The sequence below is a fragment of the Sapajus apella genome, unplaced genomic scaffold, assembly GCF_009761245.1.
Source record: "Sapajus apella isolate SASKATOON/1434 unplaced genomic scaffold, GSC_monkey_1.0 scaffold120, whole genome shotgun sequence".
NCBI classification, from domain to species: Eukaryota; Metazoa; Chordata; class Mammalia; order Primates; family Cebidae; genus Sapajus; species Sapajus apella.
This window is the reverse complement of record NW_022437060.1, coordinates 2,349,098-2,364,212: the sequence shown is the minus strand read 5'-3', so window position 1 is coordinate 2,364,212 and position 15,115 is coordinate 2,349,098. Positions and strand designations below refer to the sequence as shown.

Here is a 15,115-nt window from a genome sequence, read left to right as displayed (position 1 = left end):
AGTTGTAAGTTTAAATGAATACATTGTTATGCACCATTTTACGATGATGCAAAGTGAGGCTCATAGTTTTGACATAAACTTATCCCCAGTCAGACCCTTGGTGAGTAGTAGAGCTGCTCTGTAGAGGGTTCCTCTCCTTAGTTTAATGTGTTTATCAGGGAACCAAAGGCAAATTTCTTCCATGTGGTTTTACTTCACCACACACGGGGCCCCACCTGCCATGTCCAGACTGTGCTTAGTGCTGGTGCAGCCTGGGAGATGAAGGGTACAGTGGTGGTGTGAGTGAGTGATGTGACGCACACAATTTGTGGGCTGTGACTCTCATATGGCATGTGATAGCAAAAAGAGAGGGTGTGCCCAGTGCTAGGGAAACCCAAAGTTCAGATGTGATATCTGTCTATGGGGGTGGGACAAATGCATTCATGAATAACAACAGAATTGAATTACTGCTTCAGACACACCACATGCTGTGTGTCTCAGCCTGCAAGAAATGCCACACTGGGAATTAGAGATCTTTCTGCCCCTGCTTCACTAAGCTGGCCTCCTGCAGTGCTGCGATGCACCAAACTTTCTCATGCCTCTGTTACTCTCCTGGAGACACTGGTTCCCTCCTGTCCCTTGGGTAACTCCTACATATTGTTAAAGGCCAGTATACTACTCACTTCCTCTAAGAAACCCTGTCTGAATCTGTCCCCTTTGAACTGAGTCAGTTCAGTAAGCATTACTGTGAGCATTACTCTCTGCATTTGCTTTTAGAAGCTCTGAGGGACACTATGTAGTCCTTCTGCTCACTGCTGGACACTAAAGGGGTTACCTAGGACCCAAATTCTACTCCACAATCTGGTGAGGTGGCAAAGTGGAATCAATTAGAAGAGAATACTAATACACAATGTACACACCCTGCACACACTAATTTCTACTAAAGTGTGAGAAGCTGAAACATGACAGGACAAGAAACTTGGAGCTACTTCAGCATCTCTGGACACCTCTGAATCAAAATTGAAAAAGCATCATTTGGGATAAGAAGGTAGGGTGCCAGCCAATAAAGTTGCCTAGACAGGAACTAAAGGACCTCTGTTACTTCAATTACTACTAATACCACTCCTATGCATTATTGATTTAACACAAATAATGTATCAGGCACAGTGAGATCACATTGATGTGTCATCACTTTGTGAGTCCTAGAACATTTACTTCTCAAAGCATTTTTTTCTAATGGATATGATTATCATCATCTTATAAATAATAAAATCACCTTAGACGAAGGTGACACAGCTAACAAGCTATGGCCATCACAGTTTAGAATCTGTCATCTTATCTATACCATATACCACAGTCCTCACTATTCCATGATTGGTGGCAGCTGGTGGCCTGTGGCTCCACTTTGGTCTGGGTGGAATCCCAGTTGAGGTAATAGCCATAGGTGCATTGATGAGGTGGGGAGGGGAGGTGCTGAGGAAGGTGGACATTTGTGAAAGTCTCTTTATATATGGACAGTTTCTTTTTACAGTCTAGGTTTCCATCATCAACCTTTTGGTTAGGACTACTTTATTACATATAAATAAATGGTGAAATTGGGTTTTCAAACTATTAAAAAGTATGATTTCATTTTCTTTTTTTTTTCAGAACTTCAGATTTACAAAGACTGTTTCTAGATCTTTGGTTAAAAAATAATTTACCATTGTGTATGCTCACACTGAGTATTTTAATTGCATGGTAAATAATTTAAAAATTGAGTTTTCTTGGGTACTCAATTTTAAATAGAAAATCCCACCCCCTCCACATAATCACCACAATCCCACCCACACAACATGATATATAATGAATCACTTTCAATTTATAATTAAATAGTCTTACATTTTTTGTGTATAATAAAAGCTCATTATAAAAGTTTTTGAAATGAAAAAATAGAGAAAACATGAAAATAACCTAGAACAAGTTATTCCAAATAGAATTTCCATTAGCTTTCAGGCACAAATTTGTCAGATATATTTGTACACACCTGTTATGTAAGTTTATCTAAATCATTATTACTTGATCTTTATTTTGCTTTGACAATAATGAATTGTATGTTTTGTATAAAAATTCTAAAATGATAAATATCACCAGCATAGATAAGGTAGTTATGGAAAGAATGCAGTACACGTGTCCTCTTTGTTCAAATAACAAGCCTTCTTTTACTGTTTTTTTTTTTTCCCCTGAACCCAGTAGAAGCCTCAGAATCCTTCTCAACACAGACTTCTAGGGAGAGAGTACTATGTGGGGTTGGCATAATAATGTATCTATTTTTCATCTCTGATGTATCTGAGATGATGAGATCAAATGGTCCTGACTGTCAGGAAGACAAATCATGACAGATTATTCTAAGCCATCTGACACAGTAAGCCAGTCATAGGTACTTGCAGTATTCTCACCCTGTCCCCTCCAGCAAAAGCTGACATATCACTAATGAGAGTTGTTACTTCTACATTGATGATCGGTTCACTTTGACTCAGTGTGTGGTGATTGCTTGTAAATGAATAATTCCCTTGAGTCTAATTAGGTTGGTTCTAGTCTACATGCTTCCTGTTGAGACCAGACCTGGTGGATCTCAAGAACATTTCTGTGAAATGGACAGGAACTAAGATGGGAAACAAGAACAGCAGCCATGAGGATATGCACTGATTTTTCTCTCCGGCTCCTCCTTTTTTCCCAGAATCAGACGTTGCTGACTTTGATGGCCGAAGCTCACTTCTGTATAGGTTCAATCAGAAGCTGATGAGTACTCTTAAAGATGTCATCTCCCTGAAATTCAAGAGCATGCAAGGAGATGGGGTCCTGTTCCATGGAGAAGGTCAGCGTGGAGACCACATCACCTTGGAACTCCAGAAAGGGAGGCTCGCCCTGCACCTCAGCTTGGGTAGGTTTGGACTTCCCATTTTCCCTTCCAATGCCAAGGGATGGAGAGTTCCTTTACTCCACAGGTCACAGTGTCTGACACCTGCAGTGTATCTAATGGAAGTCACTAGAGCACCATCTAAGTGGTATTGGTGTGGATAGAAATGTTTAAGGCACGTATAGCATTCTTTGACACAGTATAATATTGATATTTAGGGAGAATTGCAAACTCGTATTTATTGATCTAACTACGTATTTAACCATTTAATTCTCTTAGTAACTCAAACTCTAAAAAAGCTTTCACAAGTTTAAGTATACACACATATTATAAGAAAGCTTGCTCATAATCTATTCTGTTAGGTACATTTAAGAAAGTTAAGTTTCAGAGGGAAAATGAAGTGGAAACATTTTGGTTGCCCTGGGTTATTTTGTGGGGGGAGAGGGGATCATATATGTGAGGTGAAAAATCTAAGTTTCTAGGCATTCTCATGTCTTTTTAAGGGAAACTCCTTTTTTTAGGTGCTCTCGCTGTGCCAGAGTAAGCCCCAAACTCATGAGATTCCGTTAAACTTAGTACAGAATGCCCTCCTGGCTCCACACAGTTAGCACACGGCCTCCCACTGTGGACTGGCATCCATCAGGGTCTGCTGAACTAAAGGCAGGTCTGCATTCATTGTGACCAACTTCCTATCCCAGGGAAACAAGAGAGAGACCCAGCCTCCTGTACATGATCAAAGGCACTTCTGAAGGAAGGGTAAACCGAGTGCAGAAGGCAGGAGCACAGTTCCCAAGGATACAAACAAAATAATGTTATTCTATAGAAAAGAGAGAGAGAGAGAGAGAGAGAGAGAGAGAGAGAGAGAAAAGACAAGCTGGAAAAATGTAAGTGGCTGTTTTTCATAAGAATGACTCCCTGCCTCCCATCTGATATTTACTAATATTAAACGGAGAGGAAAATAGTTATATTTTAGACTTCACTATAAAATAGTAAAAATGATTTATTTCTATAAATAAGAAAATATGGAGATAAAATATTGTTAAATGCCTTTGTATTTTCAGGTTGAGCTTGTGCAATTTTTACAATGACTTTGAAGGTAGGTTTCTCTAAGCCCCATCATACAGATAGGAGAACTGGAGCTCAATCTAAGTGATATTGGTCTTTACTATAAAATAGCAAAGAAGAAAAGAAATTGCAAAATGCAATTTGTAACCCCACGTTGCACGGAAGATTGACAAAAGACCACAGTTAAATAAATTTTAGCAATTAGCTGGAGAGCCATAAGAATTAATTTTAGTGCCCCAAAACCCAACAATACAGGGTCTTTATTTTGAGGCATTTCTAAGGATCTTCTTGGGTCCCCGTAGTAACTATAGATTTCAAAGTTTAACTCAAAATTGACACCTAATGTATTAGATTAAGTACACATCAAAATACCGTTAAAAGTAGAATTTCTAGCACTTTGGGAGGCTGAGGCGAGTGGATCACAAGGTCAAGAGATTGAGATCATCCTGGTCAACATGGTGAAACCCCGTCTCTACTAAAAATACAAAAAATCAGCTGGGCATGGTGGCACATGCCTGCAACCCCAGCTGCTCAGGAGGCTGAGGCAGGAGAATTGCCTGAACCCGGGAGACGGAGGTTGCAGTGAGCCAAGATCGCGCCATTGCACTCCAGCCTGGGTAAAAAAAGAAAACCCCCTCCAAAAAAAAAAAAAAAAAAAGTAGAATTTCACCTAGAAGAGAGTGGTAAAAACAAAAATTGCTGGTAACCTCGTTGGTTGTAATTACCATACCTAAAGAAGCAATGCATCAGAACTTTCTGAATGTTGAGTATCCAAACACTACACAAACATGCATCAGTTCATTAACTGGCTTTCAGTTTTCAGGAAAGGAGATCAGATGAATGAATTTGAACCTCCCAGTTACAAGCGGCTCACACAGCATTGAGAGTTGTGGGTAAAGTTACTATTATTTATCAGTAATTAAGCAGGTGTTTTCTACTGGTAACGTGAAATCTTTCAGTTGCCACCATTTAGATTCCCGATTCGGATACAGCATTTCTGATCCACAACTCTGCTTCCACATACACAATCTTAGGTTGTAAATTGGATCCACTCCTTGTATGAATGGTAGAAACAGCATAGGCATGGTCATGAAACACTTTTTGTTTTGGCTACAGGTGTGCAATCAAATTATGTTGTGATTTGTTTGTTTATTATGTGATTTATGATGGTGAATGTCTTCTGTGGCTCAGTTTTCTTATTTCTAATCTGGGGCTAATGACTTGACTTGCAGAGTATGGACATGAAAACCAAGAACATTATAAATACATTTTCTATAGCAATAAGTAAACATAATCAAATGCCAAAAATAGAAGCTGAATATTGCTCATTTATTCAAACAATATCTGAATTCTTCACTCTGAACTGTGCTGACTTTTCTGAAAATAAATGATATATTAAGATAAATAGCTCCTATTCCTTGCTATGATACATAGATGGCAGGATAAGTTTTTCTTCCCTGTTCCCATCGTCTCTGTATTTCTAACCATGGTTGGTGGTGATTAAAGCCTGAGTTGGTGAATGATTAAGTAGTGAAAATACAGTTTATCTGTATTCTGCATAGTTTTAGATTTCTTCATCTTTTTACCTGTTTCTGCACCTCTTCCCTTTCTATCAGTTTACCACAGTTGAGTGTTTTCTGTACTTTCCTGTTTTAAGCAGTCACCTAGGATGCTTCTTAACTAGCGTTAAGTTTCTAGGTTCCTCTTCTACAGAAACACTGCCACAGATTAGTACTTCAGCCCCCACCTACCTCATTACAGCTAAAAGATCTTTGGAAGCACTAATCAAAGGGGAGTGATAATAGTTTTGCCTTGCCCATAATGGAAAATCTGTAATGTAGGTTTCATAAGCACCAGGATAACACCTTCTTCTTTTCTGTATCTCTAGCCTCTAGGAGAACCCCTTCCTAAAGTAGGTGCTTGAAGCAAATTGATTACATTAGAAAAGGGATTTTCATCTCATATTTCATTATTCCTGTTGGGCTTGTTCACCTGCAACCCTGCATTCCTGACTCCTCCATGATCCACCACTTCCTCCGACAATGGGGTATATTTACAGAATACCCACAATGTGATAGTGTCCAGTCCAATTTTCAAGGAAGACCTATGACATAAGCATATGTTAGTTTCAGTTTACAGATATGAAATACTAGGCTCAAAGAGGGTAAATTGCTTGTCCCATTTACACAGATAGTGATTAGTGTAGCTCCTCTTAATAACTACTTATATCTAACCAGGTGTTTTACTATTATTTTAGATTATAAAATACATATCAGTTTTAGAAAACTTGAAAATAATGTAAAAAAGAAAAGGAAAAAATTCAATCATACAACTTGGTTATTTCTTTTATTAATACTTTATTATCTGTTAAATGCTTATCTTAGTTATTACATGAAATCTTTAAATATTATTTTAAAGCAATGTTATTTTCCTGTTGTCACATAGCCTAAAAGGGGAAAGGGTTTACAAAATCCATGGTCAGGTTTGTTCTTTTAAATAAATAAATCAGAAAAGCAAGAGAAAGACAGGAGAGGACAGGGAGAGAGACAGAGAGAAGGAGAGGCAGGATTCAAGTTAATGGGTTAAAGAATAGTGCCGGTCCAATAAAAGAGAGAATTTTGGCTTTTCCCTCCCCAGTTTATATGGACATTCTAGCAGTGTCTCCTTTAGTGACAATTCTTCATCTACAGTGTGTATTCATTTTCTGATCCGTTACTTTGCAATTCAGAAATTCAGGCTAAGAGTGAAGAGGTTCAGCACCATGGCCAGCTGCCGAGGATGTCATTGGAGACATAGCATGCTGTTGTGTTTTTCAAGTTACACTCTTGTATGAATTTCCTATTTACATTACATAGTTACACTAACCCTTACTGTATCTAGCTTGGGCGGAGACAGTTCTGCGGAGAAATTGAACTGTGTGATTTCTCTTTGCCTACTTTCTTAGAGTAGAACATTGATATTTTTCCAGAACTACTAAATGGGAAAGAGACTTCTTCTTTTAATCCATACGGGGGTTAGATATGTTTCCTTTCTCACTTTTTACACAGCTTATTCAAATTGCCCATGGCAATCTGCCCTCTGTAGAATTAGAATAGTCTAAACCCATTCAGGCAGGTAGAGAATCAAAGAGTGGAGATATTATGACACAAGAAAACTGTTGTAAGAAATAAAGAAGATATCAATAGTACATGTAGGTCACTCATACTTACAAGAGCCCAGTGCTTTTAACTAAGGCCGGATGTTTATGCAATCCCCAATACATACAGTTGTAGTAAAGAGAGACTCCTAGAATAGAACAAATGTCTACAGAGCACCCGGGGGCGGAGTACAGGGTTCAGGCGCCAAAGCATATGATTGTATAATGAACCATTGAGATGCCAGAGAAAGTTCTTCCCATTCTCCAAAAAGTCAAATGAACATTTAATTTAGCTCTTTTGAAACTCAGGCATTTTAGTAAGCCAACTCACACATATTTATGGAATGTTTATCATGTTTCTGGAATTGTACTAAATACTATAAAAGTTTTTCTTTTTAAGTTGCCACTTTTTGAGAGCCTACTTTTAGGCACTGCATTAAGCATTTAAAATATATATTCTATTTAAATCACATTGCAATCCTACAAGCTATATCCAAACCCATTTACAAATGAAGAACTGCTGGTCAGTGACTCCCAGTCGATGGCTCAAGGTCACATAGCTTCATAGCTATAGATATGGGATTAGAGCTTTATACAATCCTACCCCAATGTCCTGACATTAGTCACTAAAATGTTATAAACTTTTATAAAATAAACAATAAAAATATAAAACAATTAACAAGAAATGTTAAACATCAGGCAGACAGTATGTATGTGTTAAGTTGTGAGAATGGAGGGATCAGGAAGGAACAGAGGGTCCCAGGATCAACCTTGAGTAATCAGGAGATTTTGTTATGGAGAGAGGAGGAAAGCAGGTATTTCAGACAAAGAATCAATGGCATAGAATGCACCACATTTTTCATAACTTCTATCATTATGTAATAAGAATAGATTGAACAAGTACAGTAAATCAGGCACTGAATTTTGCACTGGGGATTAAAAGTTGGATTTATCACTCTCTATTTTTAAGTGGCTCTCAGCCTAGTAAAATAGTTATTTCTATTTACTTTTTAGCTTGGTTATATTAATTGGAAATAAAATATGCCTCATCATAACCATATGACAAATGTATTACGATAATGTTTTTGAAGATAGCAAAGTCACAGAAGATGGACTCAAATTAAAGATGAGAGAAAGCAACAACCCCTAAATTTGGAGAGTTTTTTTAGTCAATATAATTTAGAAATTTCATTAACAACTAAGGACAGAGAAACATAGAGACTTACTCTGGATTGAGGGTCAAGTCCACTGAAATCACATTGCTTCCTGTCCATTTCTTATTTTCTCCAGAGCTCTCAGCTGGATATGTAGAAGTCCATTCACTAGCTTTGCATTTTGCTGAACAAAGCTAATAGGGGGTACATTTGTGATACTGGCTGGGGCAGGGAGATGAAATTTGTCTTCTTATTCTGTGTCATGTCATCCCTTCTCAGTGTTGCTCCATTTTACTTGTCTACAGCTTTCTGTTTTCCAATCCATTAAATTATTTTGCAAAAGAATGCCCTCCATTCTTACTAAGCTACATAACTTACATGCATATGGGAGATACAGATAGTAAGAGCATAAGAAATGAGGGAGAATGAGAGTATACATTGTTCCACCAAGAGTCATGGAGAGAGTTTTAGCTTTGGAGGCAAACAGAGTTGGGTTGTGACCCTAATTCTTTGCGTCCTTATGTAAATCTTGTGGCTTCTTGGAGACTAACCTTTCTGCATGGTTATTACTGTCAGGAATAATTAGAACAACATATGTGAAGTGTTTAATTTGTGTGAGAAGCTTATGAAATACAAGTGAATATCAGTGTCGATAATCTGAAAAATTAGAGATAGGTGGGAAAGTTGATTCTGATGATCAGATGGAGGCAGTCATGAGGGAATTCACCAAGTGGCCACCTGATTTAGCAAGAGTAGATCAAGCCCTTTTCAAGAATGATTTTTTTTTTTTTTGCTCAAATACAGTCTTAATCATGAGAGTTCCCATCCCCCTTTTCTCAGGCTATCTGAAATTCACAGGTTATGAAAGTTAAAGCGGCATCCATGTTTGAACAGTTTAGCTAAGACCAAGCAAGAAGATTTAATCAAACAAGGCATTTGAGTGAAAACACTGCCACATGCTGCCCTTTACCAGAAAATGTGAGTTCTAAGTAAGAGTGAAAGAATTGGAAGGCTTATTCACAGCATTTTGGGGTGGAGGGTGGAGCATAAAAAGGTAAAGTTAATATGTTTTGCAAACATTTCGACCTTCCTATAAAAATTGTTGCATTCCTTAGGGCCTTGGGTGGCATCTATATGATTTCATTTTAACTATATTTTAAACCACATGAAAACAAGTTTTTACTTAATTAGAAATAATTATTTCCCTTATATATATATATCTGTATCTATATTTATATCTGGCCCAAAAGGTAGTTTCTCTCTGGTTTTATTGTTTTGTCCTACACAATTGCCCATGACATTTTTTATCTTTGCCTCAAGAAATTAGAAACTAGCTAAAACTGGTAATTGAACCTCAAATGTCATTGAGATAAACTTAAAATAGATATTCTGATATCAAGAGTTTGAGGGGTTCTTAAGAATTGTTTTACAATTTCTAATAATGGAGATTTCGAGGAAAAAAATGAAACGTTTCTGAGGACTACCATCCTCCTTTTCTCATAAATACAATTCTAAACATCATTTTTGATGAATAGCAGAAATATTGTTTTCCCAATTGTTTAACCATACCAAATTTCACTAAACTTGTTTTAACATAAGATATCTGAGTGTTGGTATAGAATAAGTAATGGAGAGGGAGTGGTGAAATTTACCCATGTGTGCTCCTTTTTGATTAATTAAAAAGTAACTTGTAATTCCAAAGAGGCTCAATAATTACACATCACTGATATATAGTCTTCAACAAACATACTATTGAAGTTGAGGGTTGTGTTTTTAATGAAGTTTATTTTCCTCATTATCTAAAATAGTTATGTTCTCTCTAAAATACAGAAAAAAGTCTCGATAAATACATTTTTCAGTTTTATCCACAGATTGTGCTTATTTGTGCCTTTTTCAGAGTTGTATTTAGTCTGTATTTTATATTTTTGTTTTCTGCTCATTTATGTTTTAAATCAGTATAGTCTAATTATTGAGTATCCTATTTATTAAATGTCACTTTTAATTTTATCCAAAAGGGCAGTCACTACTGAATATACTTTTGAAATGATGTAAGTATTTTATAAATATAATTTTGATGACTATTTAATATAATACTTCATCTGGTGAGTCTACCTAAATGTAGTCAGATATTTTTTCTGTTTCCAAATTATTGGACATTATATCCAATTTTTGAATCACTTACCACTTAAAAATTTGTCTACAACATTTTACTTTGCTCATTTAGAATAGATTTACAGAAACTGGATTACTAAGTAAAAAGTTGTGAACGTTAATTTAAGTCCCTCCATACTTACTGACACGTTTCTCCATAAAATTGGTGGGACTCAACTTTGCATTATCTTTGGGCATATCTATCTATCTATCTATCTATCTACCTATATATATATATATATGCTAAGTAAATCCATTTTTGAGAAAAAGTCAACTAATTGCTTTAAGTACTCATAAAAATTTCATGAGCAATTTTGCATAAAATGATGTGTGTTAATTAAGTTTATGGTTTCATTAGATGCAATAAGTAAAAGGTAGTCACTATTTAAGAAGAAGTGCTGTTATTCCCCTAAAATGTTAAAATTATAGGGAGCAGAGTTATTGGAAACAATGAGAGTAGTAGATTTTCTGAGCCAAAGTTAAGGCTCAGGAGAGAAAGAGCAGACATTAGACCTTGAGGAGGGTGAAGGTAAGGCTACTGATGCTGGCTCTGCTTCCCACAGTAGAAATGTTCCTGTCCATTGAGATGGTTGTGATGATTGTGGAAGTGGGTGCAAGAAGGGTACAGTGAGCAACAGCCAACATGACCTGCTACTGGAAGCTTTAGCATTTGAAGATCCCACTCACGTACTTACAGAACCTTGATCCAGTCAACATAACAGACCACCTTATCCAATTTAGTAATGTTCTCCTTCTACTTTAAAGTCATACAATCTACTTCACTAAATAAGACCACTCAAGGATTTTTAAATAGTGGAACTGAGACAATTTAGTAGCTATCTCAAAACATAAAGTAAGGGTAAAACTGTGCTTCATACCATACATCAGAATAAGTTTCAGTTGAAATGAAGTAGAGAAAACTGTAATTCTCAGAATAAGGAGAATCTTTTATATTATTATACAAACCTAGAAGCTATAAAAGGGAAATGATAGATTTGTTCCCAATATACAAATACCTGAGTGAATTTTAAAAATATCAAAAAAGCAACAGCAGAAAAGCAACATCCAAAAACAAATAAAGGCAAAAAGATATTTTCTTATCATATCATAGGCAAGATATAGGAGGAGACAGTTCAAAGAAAAGGAAATAAAAATAAAAAGATTTTCAGTCTCATTCTTATTAAAAGAAATGCATATTAAAATTGCTCAGAAATACTTTTTTTTTTTTTTTTTTTTTTAATGAGACAGGGTCTCACTCCATCGCCAGGAGCCAGGCTGGAGTGCAGTGGTGCAATCTCGGCTCACTGCAACCTCCGCCTCCCAGGTTCAAGCAATTCTCCTGCCTCAGCCTCCGGAGTAGCTGGGACTACAGGCGTGCGCCACCATGCCAAGCTAATTTTTGTATTTTTAGTAGAGACAGGCTTTCACCATGTTGGCCAGGATGATCTCGATCTCTTGACCTCGTGATCCGCCCGCCTCGCCCTCCCAGAATGCTGAGATTACAGGTGTGAGTCAATGCGCCCAGCCAGAAATACATTTTTTTCAAACTACCAGACAGGCAAAATGTTAAAGCTAGACTATATGTTGTCGGCAAGCCAGTGGTAAAGGTACTCCTAGGCGTTTAAATAGGCATAGTTTTTATATGGGGCAATTTGGCAATGTTTGTCCAAACTGCAAGCATGATAGCCTTTGTCTTCCAATTCATCACCTAAGAATGAATGCTACAAATATGTTTGTGCCCAAGCAAGATAAAATCCACATAATAAAGCATTTCAACAGTTTTAAAGATCTAAAGCAAATAGAAAAATCTAAACTTTTATCACTAGGAAGCTCATTAAATGAATATAAGTTCTATATATCATATATATGATTATATATCATTTATATATAATTATATATCATATATATTATATATGAGCATGGAATACTATGCAGCTATAAAAAGGATGCGAAAGCTCTTTGTATTTTGATAAAGATTTTCAGGACAGTTTAAATGAAAATGGAAAGTTGGAGATAAACGTACATTCTATTTTACCATGAGTATAAAAACTTAAATGGGTAGAAATAAAGAAAACCTATCTTTGCTGCTTGTATACAGCTAATGTTTTACTGGAAGCAAAAGCAAGACATTAACAGCAGTGATTACTTTTGGGGCTATGGAAGATGAGCAGATGGAGGAAGGGAGGGAGGGTTGAGGGGTGTGTTACTATATCCAAAAATGTTACATTAAAACAAAATAAATTTAACTGATTCATAACATTTATCTTCTGAAGCAGGACAGTGTGAAAAATATTAAAATATTTTCTTTTAATTATTATTATTATTGGCTCTATTAAACAATTCAGTAGGTTATTAAAGGTCACAAAAACAGCACATAGGACAAATAAGTTGGGGGAAAGGGGGTAATTCCCTGCCCTGTTTTCTTCTTATTTTTGCGACATGTAATGGCTTTAAATTTTCAAATGCCTAGTATTTGGACTTAATAAATTATTGTTAAATGCCTCTCTTATTTTAAGATAAAAGTGAGATGCAGCTCAATTTCAAAGTAAAAACTGCGATCTATCTGCCTTGTTACATCTAGAACTGACAATTTATAAAGCAGAGTTTCCTTCAGCCAATGTTAGCTCCTGAATCATTTTATTTTATAAATAAAAACTGTGTGGGGTGGCAATGGTGTTCTTTGTTCTGTCTCTGTCAGCTGGAGGCCACCTCCTGTCAATGCCTTGTCATTACTTGGGTCCCATTCTTCCTGCACTATGCTTGCCTGTGCTCCTTTATGCCCCATCTATCCTGATTACAGCCAACCTTACTCCCAGTTTTACCTTCGAATCCAATTCTCATACAGCTGTCAGAATAATCTTTCTCAAAGTAATCTGCTGGCCGGTCGCGGTAGCTCACGCCTGTCATCCCAGCATTTTGGGAGGCTAAGATGGGAGGATTACTTCAGGTCAGGAGTTCGAGACCAGCCTGGCCAACATGCTGAAATCCCATCTCTACCAAAAATATAAGAAATTAGCTGTGGTTGCCCATGTGGTTGCCCATGCCTGTAATCCCAGCTAACTCAGGAGGCTGAGGCAGGAGAATTGCTTGAACCTGGGAGGCAGAGGTTTCAGTGAGCCGAGGTCATGCCACTGCACTGTAGCCTGGACAACAGAGGGTGACTGCATCTCAAAAAACAAAACAAAACAAAACAAACAAACAAACAAAACCCTCCAGTGATCTGTATTAGTAACCTCTTCCTACTCAATGTTCCATTTCTTAAAGATAAGATATAAACTGTGTGACCTAGCACACAAAGTGCTGGGTAATGGCATCCAGGCCCACAAGCTGCTGGCACTCAGCCACTGGAAGTCCTGGGCCATGCTCCCCTATATCCCTGAGCCTGGCTGCTGCTTCTCCTGGCCTTGTAACCATGCTCTTCCTTCCCTCAGGTTTTCAGCCTGTGCTGCTGCATAAGGAGGGTTTCACAGCACTGCACTCTGCATTTCCTTGGCTCTGTGCACTAAGTGCTGGGAACATGCCTGTCTTTTATAGATTTACTTGAGGAGCTTCTCTTCACTAAGATCTTCAGAGAGGACAGTATAACTTTAAACTCTGTCACTGTGACCAGCTCACGTAGATCACAATACTTTTCTATAGGAGGGAGAAAGAAAGAAAGGGATGGAGGAAAAAAAAAATCTATTAATTCATTAGCATAATCTATCAAACAATGAAAACTCAGATGCTTTGGAGCAAACAGTGAATAAACCAATGAAACCAAGTCAGCTATTAATTCGCCAGCTCTCTTTTTCTAATTACCATAAGTTTGCTGCCCCCAACCCTATATGAAGCACCCAAGTTACTCAGTGAAGGGAATAGCGCCTTGGGCCCTAATGGAGGTGGGAGTCAGCAGCTACGGAAAAGTGGCAGTTCCTGCCTGCTGAATGTCACACTGTTGAACAGTCTGCTGGAGTTGTACTGGATAAAACACTTCCCAGGAGGGAGGAGAGAGACATTTAGCTTTCAGTTACAAAGGAACTTAATATATAAAATGTTGCAAAAGTTGAAAAACATGTATATACATATAATTATACATATATATACATATATATATATATAAACTTATTAGTTCTATTTAATTATTCATTTTGCTAAGGTTGAGGCAAGTTTTGCAGGGGAAGATGAAAGTTGTGATCATTTTTGTAGAAGGGTATAGCCAGAGACTTCCATAAAATTGAGAGGAAAGGAGGGGCAGGGGAAACCAGGCAGGTTGGATTGCAAAGCATGCTTTTTCTCCTCTATCTTTCATGTCTTCTCAAGGGGGCCTTCGAAGCTCAACAGAGGCTAAATTCTCAACATTATGACCCAAGCCATGATCCATAGCGATGGTCAAAGGAATAAGGATGAGGCAGACCCAGATTCAAGTTCTGAGTGTACCTGAGGCATGCATGCCTCACCTCCCTGAGTCTCAGGGATCCTATATGTAAAATGGAGATAATAATTTTCCCTTAGAGGATTAAAGATGAAGGTTATTTCTCCTGAAGTGCCGTGCATACAGCAGGTAATCAGCAATGGCAACTGGGATAACTATTTCTTCGCTGCTGCCTTTGCCCACAGTCTTACTAGCCGTCCTCCATTTATGTATCCCAGCTTTACTCCTCCTCCCAGGCACAGCTCAGGATTCACTTTCTCCACTGAAGAATCATTCAGACTCAAAGAATATGCATTCTTTCTAAAAACAAAATACCCATTTTC

The 15,115-nt window shown here is 37.4% G+C and overlaps 1 protein-coding gene across 1 annotated transcript in view; it reads left to right on the top strand.

Annotated features, from left to right (window-relative positions):
- Positions 1–15,115, top strand: part of CNTNAP5 (contactin associated protein family member 5) — an 851,907-nt gene that overhangs the window by 379,391 nt on the left and 457,401 nt on the right. Inside the window, exon 5 of the mRNA XM_032260961.1 lies at positions 2,696–2,899. Coding sequence (XP_032116852.1) covers positions 2,696–2,899 — 204 coding nt within the window. The remainder of the gene's footprint in view (positions 1–2,695; positions 2,900–15,115) is intronic.